Source organism: Plecotus auritus, assembly GCF_963455305.1.
Source record: "Plecotus auritus genome assembly, chromosome: 4".
NCBI lineage: Eukaryota > Metazoa > Chordata > Mammalia > Chiroptera > Vespertilionidae > Plecotus > Plecotus auritus.
The window spans coordinates 103,452,517-103,466,322 of record NC_137775.1 but is presented as its reverse complement, the minus strand read 5'-3'; the positions used below and the strand labels follow the sequence as shown (position 1 = coordinate 103,466,322).

Genomic DNA, 13,806 nt, shown 5'->3' with positions numbered 1-13,806 from the left:
CCCCTAACTGCCCTCCCCTGCAGGCTTGATCTCCCCCAACTGCCCTTCCTTGCAGGCCTGGTCCCTCCCCACTGCCCTCCCCTACTGGCCTGATCGCCCACAACTGCCCTCCCATGCAGGCTTGGTCCCTCCCAACTGCCCTCCCTTGCTGGCCATCTTGTGGTGGCCATCTTGTGATGCCCATCTTGTGTCCACATGGGGGCAGGATCTTTGACCACATGGGGGCAGCCATCTTGTGTGTTGGAGTGATGGTCAATCTGCATATTACTCTTTTATTAGATAGGATAGAGGCCTGGTGCACGGGTGGGGGCCAGCTGGTTTGCCCTGAAGGGTGTCCTGGATCAGGGTGGGGGTTCCCTTGGGGTGTGGGGTGGCCTGGGCGAGGGGCCTGTGGTGGTTTGCAGGCCGGCCACGCCCCCTGGTGACCCAAGCGGAGGCTCTAGTATCTGGGGTTTATTTATCTTCTACAATTGAAACTTTGTAGCCTGGAGCGGAGCCAAGCCTTCTGCTTGCTCCGTGGTGGCAGCCATTTCTGTTGGGATTTATGTATCTTCTATAATTGAAACTTTGTAGCCTTAAGCGGAGGCCTGGGCCGGCCAGGGTGTGCAGAAAGCTTGGCTTCCTCCATCGCCAGGGGCAACCCTAGCCTTCTGCTCTTTCTAGCTCTGTGGCTGCCGCCATTTCTGTTTGGATTTATGTATCTTCTATCATTGAAACTTTGTAGCCATGAGTGGAGGCCTAGGCCGGCAAGGGCAGGCGGAAAGCTTGGCTTCCTCCATTGCCGGGGAAACCCAAGCCTCCCTCCTGCTCTCTGTGGCCGTACCCATCTTGGTTGGGTTTATTTGCATATTCGCTCCTGATTGGCTGGCAGGCGTGGCTTGTGGGTGTAGCGAAGTGATGGTTAATTTGCATATTACTCTTTTATTAGATAGGATGTCAGCCCAACAAATTCAATTAATTTTTTTAAGAAAAAGAAAAACATAAATAAAATGGTGGGAGAAAAATCAAACTATTTCAAAAATGAAGGCAGATTTGGAAATAGCATGAAGGAGAATAAACCATTGTTAAGGAAAAATAAAAAAAATATTTTTAAAAAGTCATGGAATACTTAAGAAAATTAAATCTAAAAAAGGAAAGGAAAAATAAAAAAAAGACAGCTTATTGAAGGGAATAGCTGTGCACAAGCAAACACACAGGCAGCCCTAACCTCCAGCAAGTGAGTCCACTAGAATCCAGTAACAACTTTCACCTTCAAAACTTCTGATTTTCCCACCGACAGCTGTCAGAGGGGAGGGGTTTGCAGGACAGGGTGAAAAAGGTGACAGGATAAGAAAGAAAGAAAGAAAGAAAGAAAGAAAGAAAGAAAGAAAGAAAGAAAGAAAGAAAGAAAGAAAGAAAGAAAGAAAGAAAGAAAGGAAGGAAGGAAGGAAGGAAGGAAGGAAGGAAGGAAGGAAGGAAGGAAGAAAGGAAACACTCAAAAATAGCTCTAAAATCAGTAAACTGGGCAAACCAAAGAATGATTCTTTAGGTATAATAGAAGGGAAAGAGAAAGATGAGTGACATTTGCTCACGTTCATAATCTATTTATATAAAAACCCTGGGTGCAACACCGTCAGGACAGAAGTTCGACCAACCGGAAGGAAGTCAGTCCTGCAGGGGTTGCCTTGGCAATGGCTGCGCACCCCCTGAGCTGTTTCCTGCGAGGCCTGAGAGAAGAACCCACCCTCAGAGCACCAGGAGCGCCCTGTGGCAGTCAGTCCTGGGTTAGAACTCTGGGTCTGGCCCAACAGGGGGCGTGGCTGGCCTTCAAACCAGACCCTGACAGTGGGGAGGAGGGAGCCCCATTCCTCACGGAATCAACAGGTGGCCAGCTTGCTGTCAGGGGCCGGCCAGCTAGGAATCCTATTCACCTGCATATCTGTATAAAGTTTTAATACATTATATTAGAGGTCGTGGTGGTACTGTTTTACCCACAGCGTCTACAGGAATTGCTGCAAATTTACTTCTCGGAGGGAGAACCTTTCATTCCCAATATAAATTACCAATTCCATTAAATGAAACTTCAATTTCTAGACTCAATATAAACAGTGAAGTTGCTAAAACTATTAAAAAGGCCCAACTTCTCATTATTGATGAATGCACCATGGCATCCAGTCATGCTATAAACGCCATAGGCAGATTACTAAGAGAAATTATTAATTTCAATGTTGTATTTGGTGGGAAAGTTCTCCTTCTTGGAGGGGATTTTCAACAATGTCTCAGTATTGTGCCGCATGCTATGCGATCGGCCATAGTACAAACGAGTTTAAAGTACTGTACTGTTTGGGGATGTTTCAGAAAGTTGTATCTTACAACAAATATGAGATCAGAGGATTCTGCTCATAGTGAATGGTTAGTAAAACTTGGAGATGGCAAACTTGATAGCAGTTTTCATTTAGGAATGGATATTATTGAAATCCCCTGTGAAATGATTTGTAATGGATCTATTATTGAAGCTACCTTTGGAAATAGTATATCTATAGATAATATTAAAAATATACCTAAATGTGCGATTCTTTGTCCAAAAAATGAGCATGTTCAAAAATTAAAGGAAGAAATTTTGGAGATTTTCACACATATTTGAGTGATGATTCCATTGATTCAACAGATGATGCTGAAAAGGAAAATTTTCCCATCGAATTTCTTAATAGTATTACTCCTTCGGGAATGCCGTGTCATAAATTAAAATTGAAAGTGGGTGCAATCATCATGCTATTGAGAAATCTTAATAGTAAGTGGGGTCTTTGTAATGGTACCAGATTTATTATCAAAAGATTGCAACCTAGCATCATCGAAGCTGAAGTATTAACAGACCTGCAGAGGGAGAGGCTATTCTGATTCCAAGAATGGATTTGTCCCCGTCTGACACTGGCCTCCCATTTAAATTGATTCGATGACAGTTTCCCGTGATGCCAGCATTTGCGATGACTATTAATAAATCACAAGGACAAACTCTAGACAGAGTAGGAATATTCCTACCTGAACCCGTTTTCAGACGTGGTCAGTTATATGTTGCTTTCTCTCGAGTTCGAAGAGCGTGTGACGTTAAAGTTAAAGTTCTAAATACTTCATCACAAGGGAAATTAGTCAAGCACTCTGAAAGTGTTTTCACTCTTAATGTGGTGTACAGGGAGATATTAGAATAAGTTTAATCACTTTATCAGTCATTGTTTGCATCACTGTTGTTTTTATATCATGTTTTTGTTGTTTTCATATCATGCCTCTGTTGTTGTTATATCCTTTTGTTACTGTTTATTTATTAATAAATTTATATATTATTTTCATATACATTTTACTAATTTCCTTTCATCTCTCACACTTCTATTATAGAGAAAGGGCAAATAGCAATATTAAAATATTTCCTCTAATTAGTTCCCTTTTAATGTGCACAAATTTCGTGCACCGGGCCACTAGTAGCTATCATGAAAGAAATAGGATTATAATAACTTTACTCATTGGTGAAAGAGAGATCATCACTTTTACAATTGGTTGAGTAATAAATGAACTCATATTCAAAATTTTTTCTTTCCAATATTCCGAGTGAGAATTATAATTTATTTGAAGCTTCATCCAATTCAAAATATTTACACACAAATAGTATACCATATTGCCTCCAAATTGGCATTTTCAATATTAGATTCAATTTTTATTTATGTTGCTGTTGGCACTATTTACATTAAATAGAAGTTTTAAGAAACAAAACAGGGCATATTTACTCTCCATCTTATTTAACCTTATTTATATGTATGTGAATATAGTCTAGATCCCATTTTAGCTTTCTCTTTCTGTTTAAGGCCCTGAGTTGTTACCTGTTGTTTCTAAAGTATTTTAAAATTGAGAGCAATGCATAATAATATTTACTTTGGGAAATGTCATTTATTTTTATTAATGTAAAGTTACATTGATAAATTTGTTAATTTTGATGCCAATAACTAGCACATCACCATTTGCTTCATTTTCTTTAAGAATTGTAGAACGTAATATTACTCAAGATAAATGCTCTGTGTTTTCCATATTAAAGTAAGTTCATGTAAGGGGAAAAGATCTTTTTCTGCATACAATATTCTCACTGTCTAAAATAATAAGAGCGAATTGCAACTGTCAAAAACAATTTCTGATTTTCCAGGTGGGGGCCTGCGCAAAGACGGGTGTTTCCATCCCCCTCCCCCCTCTCCCCTTCCCCTTCCCCTGAAACTCGGAGCCCCAGAGGGGACCTGCTCATCAGCACCAGCACCACTGCTTCCTGGGTGTGACCTCCGCCCTGAGTGCTGGGAGGAACAAGAGGTGTTTGCTTTATGATTTTCCGATCACCCAGACTCCCACCGAGTCAGTCCTTCCCCTCTGGAGAGCCTGGGCAGGAGGGTCCCCCGTGAGCAAAGGCAGAGTGCACATCCCATCCCTGGACCACCAAAGGCCAAAATGTCCTGGCCTCCAAACTGAAGGCGGAAGGCTGGGGCGGGACGGGGAGAGCGAGGTGACCGGCTGATGCACAGGAGGGAACCTAGCGGCGCAGCTCATGAGGCCCCTTTGGGCGGAAACGTAACAGAGGACCACCTCGGGAGGGGCCGGCTTCTCTGGCGTCTGTGGCATCGTCCGTGAGGTAGGCCCGATGCTCCACTGAGTCACTAAGGATTTGGAGTAAAAACCCTAGAGAGTAGGTTGGGGTACGTTACAGGACGAAACTCTGAACAGGGATTTTTCTTCCACCCCACCTCACCCGCCATGCTTACGCCCCGTATCCTCTACTCCCAGCGAGTTCCCTGGGGACCCATGCACCAGGGACTAGCCTACTCTGGTGTTCTCTGGGATTTTCCACAGGAACGCGGTGGGCAGGTGTGGGTTGCCAGCTGAAAGCCCTGTCTGCCTCTTCTGCAGCTCAGCCATCTACACCCACCTGCAACCCACACACAACATAGTCACACCGCCCGGCCCTCCACCTACTCACCTGAAACCTCAGGAATAGGGAGTGAAGGGGCCGGCGAGGAGGCCTCGGGGAAGTCAGTCTGTGGACAGGGCAGGTTGGACAGTGAGGAGCGGGGTAGGCAGGAACCTGTGAGCCCAAGGGCCAGGCCTGGGAATGCCCATGGGCGGGTTAGTCAGTTTAGCCTTGAGGCTATTCATTTCTGTGTGAGAATCTGCAAGAGTTCGCCCTCGGGAGTCCAAGGTTAATAGGGAGACCCTTCCCCATTAGGAAGTGCTCATGTGCTTCAGGGGAAACCCCTGCATCCTCTGCAAATAGGGGCTTGGAGGTTGGAAATGGCTCCCGGGCTTCCTCCCCGGCTGAGAAGGAGAGGAAGCATGATTTGGGGAAGACCTTCCGCATGCTCAGCAGGTACTGCGACCTCCCCTATGGTGGTGAGACGAGGCACACGATGCTTAGCTTAGCTCTCTCCCAGTCTGGCGGAAGATGCCAGGAAGACTCCCTGGCGTCTGCCATCAGGAGTCTTCCAGATTGACAAGGAAATCCTAGACTCTGCCTTGCAGCACACCCCATCCAGAAAAAGGAGCCAGGGTCTCTCACACAGGGAATCAGTTCCATCGAATGCCGCCTGGCCAGGTGACTAGTGCCCGCCACAGAGCACCTGTCCCATCAGTTTAATGAGAAACACCCATCAGTATGGTTTGTGCTGGGTGGGGTTAAGTTGGGAAACTCTTCTTCAAGGAGGTGGCTCTGGAGCAAGTTTTAAAGATAAGAAGGGACTAGACTAGTGGATAAGTAGGTGGACATGGCTTAGGTTGTGAGAAAAACATGCATGTGACCAGTAAAGTAACATGAGAGAGGGACAATAAGATAGAGGATTAAATGAAGGGTGTAAGATGGAGAAAGGGGTATGAGAATCCAAGAGAGAACCTGGTGGTGAAGGAAGCAGAAAGGAAAAAGTTCTATTAGCCAGAACCTGGGCAGAGTGTGGGTGTCAATCCGGGGATCAGCCCCTAGACCCCTTACCCAAACTGATACCGCACCGCCAGAGACACGAGCATTCTAGTCCCCAGCGAAAATATGCTTCCATGTCCACCTTCATCCCAGAAATAACAACCATTTTGATCGGGTATGGGACAGAGGGAGCAAGAGGGGCATGGTGCCAAGTTTCCTTTTATACCAAACAGCTTTGAATGAGGAGAGGAGAAGCAGTTTAATTGAATTTCTAAATTCCTTATTAATTAAATTGTGATCACGTCAGAGTAATTAATTCACTTTATAAGAAATCACTTCGTTGTTCCCTACAAGTAGAAATTCAATGTAGTTCAGCAGTCATCTAGTGATATGATAGGTAGAGCACTGGCTTACACGTAGATGGAAACACAGAAATCAGAACATGGACCCCAGCCTAGAGCTGACTGTATTGTTAGGCAGGAAAGGAAATGGGGGGTTGTCTATAAATCAGAGGGAACCAAAAAAGGATCACACTCAAGCTGGCTTTGAATGCTATCTCTCATGAGCCCTCAACATGCTATCTTCTGTTCTCAGTCACACACACAGCCCTGCCCCTTAACTGCGCTAGAATCAAAAGATCAGAGAGTTAAAAGCATTCTGCAGCCTATCCCCCACTCCAAATCCGCTCTTCCTGCTCACCCCCCGATGCAGTGGCGTGTCAAGAAGAGTGAGGTGCCCCTCCTGATGCCATAATGTGCCATGGTCTTCCCATCTTCCAGCCTCTTCCCATTGCAAGTCACAATCTGCTTCTCGGGGGACAGCGCGGTCTTGGTCTCGATCATCGCTTTCACCTGGGCCACTGAGCTGGACCTTCGCACCTGGAGGAGGTGCCTCTGCCCCTGGTCACCCGACTCCACCAGAACTAGGGGCAGCTCCTTGTCACTGGGCTTCACCACCCGCAGGGTGAGGTGGATGGTCGTCTCGTGGTCGATGCCATAAGATGACAGTGTTCTGCGCGGCTTCAGCGGCTTCGAGCCCAGCAGAAGGACCTGGTCCTGCACGGCAACGTGGGTCTTAGACCGGACGTGTTCGCTGATCTTCTTCACTCTGTCCTCCCGGTTGGCAGTGAAGGTCATTGGACCCCACTCCTCAGACTGCACATTCACCTGGACAAGGAAGGCCAAGAGACAGTTGCCAGGAATACCTGCCATGTTCCCCGCTCCTCCTCCCTCCCCAGTGTCTTCTGTCCTTCACTGCTGTCAGGTCCTCTGGCTCCTTCACAGCAAGCTGCGTCCTTCCCCGCCTCCAAACATCTCTTTTGGAATCCCCAGGTTACAACACAAAGACAAACGTCGGTGTTATTCCTTACAATCACACCTCTCCCCCATCCCCAAACTGTCATTGATAATTTCCCACCGTATATACCTGCTTCCTAGCCAGATAAAGTTTGTCAAATTTCAAGAACTAATACAGCCCTGGCCAGTGGCTCAGCTGCTTGGAGCATGGTCCCGTACACCAGCAATCCCCCCTTACCGTCAGGGTGCAGACGGGAGGCAACTGACCAATGTTTGTCTCTCACACTGGTATTTCTCTCTCTCTCTCTCTCTCTCTCTCTCTCTCTCTCTCTCTCTCTCTCTCTCTCTCTCATCAATTTTTAAAAATTATCCTCGGGTGAAGATTAAAGAAAAAACTAAATACAAGTACAAAGCACCCAAAGGTGTACACCAGACTCTAAAAACAACTTCCAAATGGAAATTCCAAGATTTGGCAGCGTCATCGGGGACCCCTGGGGCTGCCCCCCATGAGTGCTGTAGGAGGAGCCCTGGTTAGGACACATTCTCTATACTGTGGGTTTCTTTTGGATGTCTTGTTGCTTTATAGTAATAACACATGTTACAGTGACACTACATTCGATGGTATTTGTTCCTCTGTGTTTCCTGTGTTTCTCTATCTACCTATTGTAGAATATGATCTCGTCCTATAATTAACACGGGGCCTCACTCACAGAGGGCAGGGCTCTACCTGACGTGAGCCCTGTGCTGTGGCTTGAGAGCCTGGTGGCCCTCCCTCGTGCTCTGTCCAAAATGAACATCTTCCTGACTGACTGAGACTTCCAGGACATTCTCCCCTGCCCTGCTGAGCGCTGCCCTCGCTGGGCTCTCCCAGGGCCTCCCCGGAGGGAGGGCGCATTTCCACAAAAGGAAGGCAGCAGGTCGCTAACAGCTTAGAGTATGTGAGTTTGTGGACCTCTCTTTTGGGAAGAGAAGGAAACAGGTTGAGAGCCCTGGACCCCTAAACAGGATAAGGGAAAGGGGTTCCAGGCAATATTCCCATAGTTTTAAATGTTGCCAGTCCTATTGAGCACACAGCCCAATGCCACCTCTTACCATGAATCCCTAACCGTGGCCAGCCCCAGGCCTGACACAGAAGAAACTCAGGAGCCAAGTGATCAGCTTTTCTCCCCAGAACCTTCCTTCACACCCTCCTTTGAGATGCCTCCCAGCCACCCCTCTCTGAGCACTGCCCTCACCCATTCCTGAGACCCCCATCTCTTGGAGGTGCCTTCCCTCCCCCGTCCGCAGGCCCCTTTATCAAGCCCCAACTCACACAGAGGCAGGCAGCATCGGCAGCCATCGCTGCAGCCAAGGGAGCAGCAGAAACAGCCTGAGAGCAGGAGCTGCGCCCAGCGCCCATCGTCCACGCAAAGAGCTGAGCTGGAAACCCCCTGGTTGTCTGCTTTCCGTGCTCTTTGTTCTTGCCTGGTCTCCGGTTCTCTTTCACTTTTGCTGCAGTGAGTCCACACCCAAAGAGCACTTCCTGACCAAGCACTCCCCGCTCAGCCAATCCACTGGCCTCCTTCTTCCAAACCTGGGATGGGCCCTCCCTTCTGAGAATCTATCCTGATTGACAACCCACCCCCCCCAGTCCTGACTTAGGACTGTCCAGTCTGCAGCCCTGGGCCCTCAATGGCTACAGCCCTTGAACACTTCCTGGTCTGTGGGGAAGCACGGGACTTGGTTGGAAAGTCTGTAAGGAGGATACTATGAAAGGTCGGGGAGCCTCTTGGGGGACCTTGACGAAGGCAGCAGCCACTGCCTTGACTTTTCCAAACAAGTCCGAGCCCCCGGGTGTTTTACTGGAATCTGTACTCTTAGCCTTTAGACACGACCTTATAGAAGCATGTGCCTTCTCAAGGATGCTTACCCTGCTGATTGGGTCTAATAGTTAATTTTAGTTCAAGCTGTTGTTACAATAAAAGCCTGAGGAGGCAGGCGAATGGGCCTGTTTGGTGGCTATAGCCAAGCAGTCCCTTAGCCTCTCTTTCACAGAACCGTGTGTCAGAGTAATCCATTCATCCGTCGCTCAGTGTCTGCTGGTCAGTCCCGGCAGTGGTCCTCTCCTGCTGCTTTAGGAGCCCCATCAGCCAGGCCCTTTCTGAAAGCAGAGCCCCAGGAGCAGCCTGTCCCCTCTCCAGGCTGGAGGCGGGAGGCGGAGGCAGGAGGCCTGCCGGGAGAAGACATAGGAGACATGACCCTGGCTCAGTCCTGGGGTGCCGCCTGCTACATTACCGTGGGCAGATCTGTTCACTTCCTTGGATACTGGTTTTCTGGTCCATAAAATGAGGTGACTGGAGGGAATTCCTAGGTGTCTGCCAGGCTCAGAAGACATGTGTATAAAATGTCCTTTCTGCGGCTCTCCAATCCTCCCCAATCCTGTGCCAGAACCTGCAAACCAAATCCTCGACCTGAGAACAAGCCACAGCCAACAATGGAACGCTGACCCCGGCTCCCACAGTCGGAAGCAGGCCCGCACTCACTCTGAGGGCTGGTACCTCCACTCCCCCTACCCTTGCTCCCCAGTGCCCTGACCCCAGAGACACCTAAGCATGTGCTCCCTGGCTCTGCCTCCCTTCCCTTCCGAGAGCTCACCCAACCACTCCGGCCCTCCTACCTTCCCAAGGAATCACTCCCCGCCCCAGACTCTCAGGACAGGGCCACAGAGCCCACCTAGAAAGACAGCAGCATCGGGGCTCCAGATGTCTTCAAAGGAAGACGACTGTCACGTGCCGAGTTGTCCTCCGTGTTGGCTGTGCTTCCATTTACCACGACTCCCTCTCCTGGGAGCTCTCACAGGCCTCCCTGCGCTTCAGGGCTTTCTGTTGGGAGAGCTGGGGTGGGCGGAAGTGCCGCAGGCAGTGACTGGGGGCCTAAGGGCTCCTGCCAACACGCCCCAAAGCGGAACACAAACCACGCTCTTCTAGCGGAAGCTCTTGGTGCTCAGCTAATGAAACGGGGAGAACGGACCCTGATTGACATGCATTGTGTGGGGTGGGGCATATTCCTTTAAACACACAGGACCGGTGGGAGGCGGGAGAGCCGGCGACCCCCGCCTTGGTGGGCAACCCCGCTTCCCGCTCCTCCGCGTGCAGAGGCCTCTCCGGGTCCCATGGCCCCGGGTGGAGGGACCAGTGCAGTGGCCTCTGGCTCCGCGCAGCAGGCGCAGGCGAGGGCTGTTCTGCACCCCGTGTGCACCAGGCCCTGGGCTTGCTGAAGCATCGCTGCCCGCGGGCAGGGGCAGGGGCAGGGGCAGGGACAGGGCAGGGGCAGGGGCAGGGGCAGGGCAGGGGCCTGGGCAGGGGCAGGGACAGGGCAGGGGCAGGGGCAGGGGCAGGGACAGGGCAGGGGCAGGGAACCGCCGTCCTGCTCCCCACTTGGTCCGCACCCACTGCCTTCTTAGACCTTCGCCTCGCTTCTGGGAAAGGAAGACGGAGAGTGAGTGTTTAAGGCTGCTTAACATTAAACCTCCCTCTTCTCCTTCCTTTTCCTTCTTTGCCATTCTCGCCCAAGTAGCCACACCATCTTGGTGCCAATGTCTTCATTCTCAGGGGACATGAGACCCTCAGGCAGAAACGCCAGGAGGGGCCTGGGAATGACGCTCCCAGGAAGGGTGTCTGTCCGCCGAGGCCCGAGGCCCGAGGCCCCGCGCACCTCCCAGCCCAGGCTGAGCTGCAGCCCGTGTGTGAGCTGCTTGCACACGCGGTTCCCTGAACACCTGCACATGCGCGCGCCCTGCCCCAGTTACCCAGCGTGCCTTTCCCCCACACCGCCCCGACACCTGAGAGTGTCAGGGTGTGCATCGCAGGCAGGCAGCATCTCCTCCAGGGAGCCTTCCCCAACGCCCTTGTCCTGCTCCCCGTCTGTGCGCTTACACCCCCACCCCCCACCCCCTTCTCTGTGGGCTCCGTGCACATTTCTGCAGCGGCAGGACCATCCGCTGCTCCTCCTGGGCCCATGGCGCAGAGCAGGCCTTTTGAGGGTCTTGACTATGTCTCATTTAACTTGTATCTTTATTTACTGAGTGAATGAATGAATGAATGAATGAATGAATGACTAAGTTATGAATAAAAATGGAAAATGTCCACTGAGTATTTATTCTATTTCAGGAATTGCACAAGATATTTTTAAATGGTACCTCATTAACCGTTTTTCATATTCTAATGAGGGAAATATTAGTATCCTTATCAATAAACAAGGAGCTAACTCACCCACAGACCTATTATAGTAGTTGGAAGCCAGGGTTCAAATGCAAATGTCTATTTCTACAGTCCTTGTCTTCTTACTGCATTGTGCTCCAGTGGAAAGAAAAGGGGTGCCTGCACATGAACGCCTCGTTTTCACAGGAAAGGTGCACAGGAAGACAGATAGGTAAAGGAAAGCCAGGATGCAAGGGGCCTTGGAAGGAGTGAGAGCAAGGAGAGCTTGGGGGCCTGCATGATGGCAGGAGTGTCGCTGGGTGGCTCACCCTGCGGGGCCACCCTACACTTCCCTGCTCCGCAGAGGTGAGCAAAGAGGCTGTGAGGGCAGGAGGCAGGGCCTGGAGGAAGGTCGCAGCCTCAAAAGCCCTGAGAACCACTCTCCCAGGACTGAGTGTCCCAGGGCCATGTGCCACCTGAGGCAGCTCCACGGGGTGGGCGGGGGGGGGGGGGGGGGCGGGGGCGGGCGGTGCAGGGACTCCCCCTGGAGCTGGGGATTTCCTCCACAGAGTCAAGTCTGGGAACCTGAAAGCAAAAGCAAAACTAATTTGGGGGATGCCCTACCCAGAAAGCATCTGGATTCTGAGAAGCAGTGTCCTTTCAAGTAACAAAAATAACAGCCCTGGACTCTGACCTCTGCCCTTTCCCTCTGCCTGTGCTCTGTGAACTTCCTTCCCAGCCCAGAGCCAAGGTGTGGGCTGACCCAGGCCCTGGTGCCCTCTGCTCCCCACAGGCAGGCTCTCTCCTGTGGGCCTGACCTCCTCCTGGCTTCTTACCACACACTCCCCCTTGCCTGTCTGTGTCACAGTAGATCGTTCACAGGCAGAAACATGTCTTTTGCTTTGCCCCTCTAACAAATTCAGAAAACCAGCCGAGGTCGAACACCGAGCTGTGGATAGCCTGCCAGGCTGTGAGACAAAGTTCAGCTATCTGCCCACCTCTCCACGTGGCCCTGGCTGGTGGGGAGGCTTGGGACTGCTTGCTGCCCACACCCAGCCCTCCCCGGGCCAGCAGCCCTTCCCCATCTCTTTATCAACGTCCAAGAAAGACTTTGTAAAACTACTTTGAGATCTAGACTATGGCTTCAGAAAGGCACACCAATTTCAATCAAAATGCTATTGTGAATTCTCATTTATTGATGATTGCAGAGGGTGGGGGGGGGGGCACCTGTCCACTCTCAGAGGACAATTTCAAAATACCTATCAAAATCAAATTGGATATGCCAAACTAAAACAACCCAAACACCCTTTAATTATAGGGAAATACATTGCAGAATATCATTGGCCCTAAAAGACACTGGGGAGGGAGGAGGAGCGGGGAACATGGCAGGTATTCCTGGCAACTGTCTCTTGGCCTTCCTTGTCCAGGTGAATGTGCAGTCTGAGGAGTGGGGTCCAATGACCTTCACTGCCAACCGGGAGGACAGAGTGAAGAAGATCAGCGAACACGTCCGGTCTAAGACCCACGTTGCCGTGCAGGACCAGGTCCTTCTGCTGGGCTCGAAGCCGCTGAAGCCGCGCAGAACACTGTCATCTTATGGCATCGACCACGAGACGACCATCCACCTCACCCTGCGGGTGGTGAAGCCCAGTGACAAGGAGCTGCCCCTAGTTCTGGTGGAGTCGGGTGACCAGGGGCAGAGGCACCTCCTCCAGGTGCGAAGGTCCAGCTCAGTGGCCCAGGTGAAAGCGATGATCGAGACCAAGACCGCGCTGTCCCCCGAGAAGCAGATTGTGACTTGCAATGGGAAGAGGCTGGAAGATGGGAAGACCATGGCACATTATGGCATCAGGAGGGGCACCTCACTCTTCTTGACACGCCACTGCATCGGGGGGTGAGCAGGAAGAGCGGATTTGGAGTGGGGGATAGGCTGCAGAATGCTTTTAACTCTCTGATCTTTTGATTCTAGCGCAGTTAAGGGGCAGGGCTGTGTGTGTGACTGAGAACAGAAGATAGCATGTTGAGGGCTCATGAGAGATAGCATTCAAAGCCAGCTTGAGTGTGATCCTTTTTTGGTTCCCTCTGATTTATAGACAACCCCCCATTTCCTTTCCTGCCTAACAATACAGTCAGCTCTAGGCTGGGGTCCATGTTCTGATTTCTGTGTTTCCATCTACGTGTAAGCCAGTGCTCTACCTATCATATCACTAGATGACTGCTGAACTACATTGAATTTCTACTTGTAGGGAACAACGAAGTGATTTCTTATAAAGTGAATTAATTACTCTGACGTGATCACAATTTAATTAATAAGGAATTTAGAAATTCAATTAAACTGCTTCTCCTCTCCTCATTCAAAGCTGTTTGGTATAAAAGGAAACTTGGCACCATGCCCCTCTTGCTCCCTCTGTCCCATACC

The 13,806-nt window shown here is 50.2% G+C and overlaps 2 protein-coding genes across 2 annotated transcripts; one reads left to right on the top strand and one right to left on the bottom strand.

Moving 5' to 3' along the window:
• Positions 1 to 3,899: 3,899 nt before the first annotated feature.
• Positions 3,900 to 8,701, bottom strand: LOC308245881 (ubiquitin D-like). The gene is made up of 2 exons (XM_080663810.1): positions 8,522 to 8,701; positions 3,900 to 7,080 (listed from the first exon to the last, which is right to left on the bottom strand). The coding sequence occupies exons 1-2, from the start codon at positions 8,606 to 8,608 to the stop codon at positions 6,610 to 6,612; spliced, it is 558 nt and encodes a 185-aa protein (XP_080519936.1). The 5' UTR covers positions 8,609 to 8,701; the 3' UTR covers positions 3,900 to 6,609.
• A 4,118-nt stretch (positions 8,702 to 12,819) lies between these two features.
• On the top strand, positions 12,820 to 13,361 carry UBD (ubiquitin D). Its single transcript, XM_080665022.1, has one exon. The coding sequence runs from the start codon at positions 12,845 to 12,847 to the stop codon at positions 13,283 to 13,285; it is 441 nt and encodes a 146-aa protein (XP_080521148.1). The 5' UTR covers positions 12,820 to 12,844; the 3' UTR covers positions 13,286 to 13,361.
• The last annotated feature ends 445 nt before the right edge of the window (positions 13,362 to 13,806 follow it).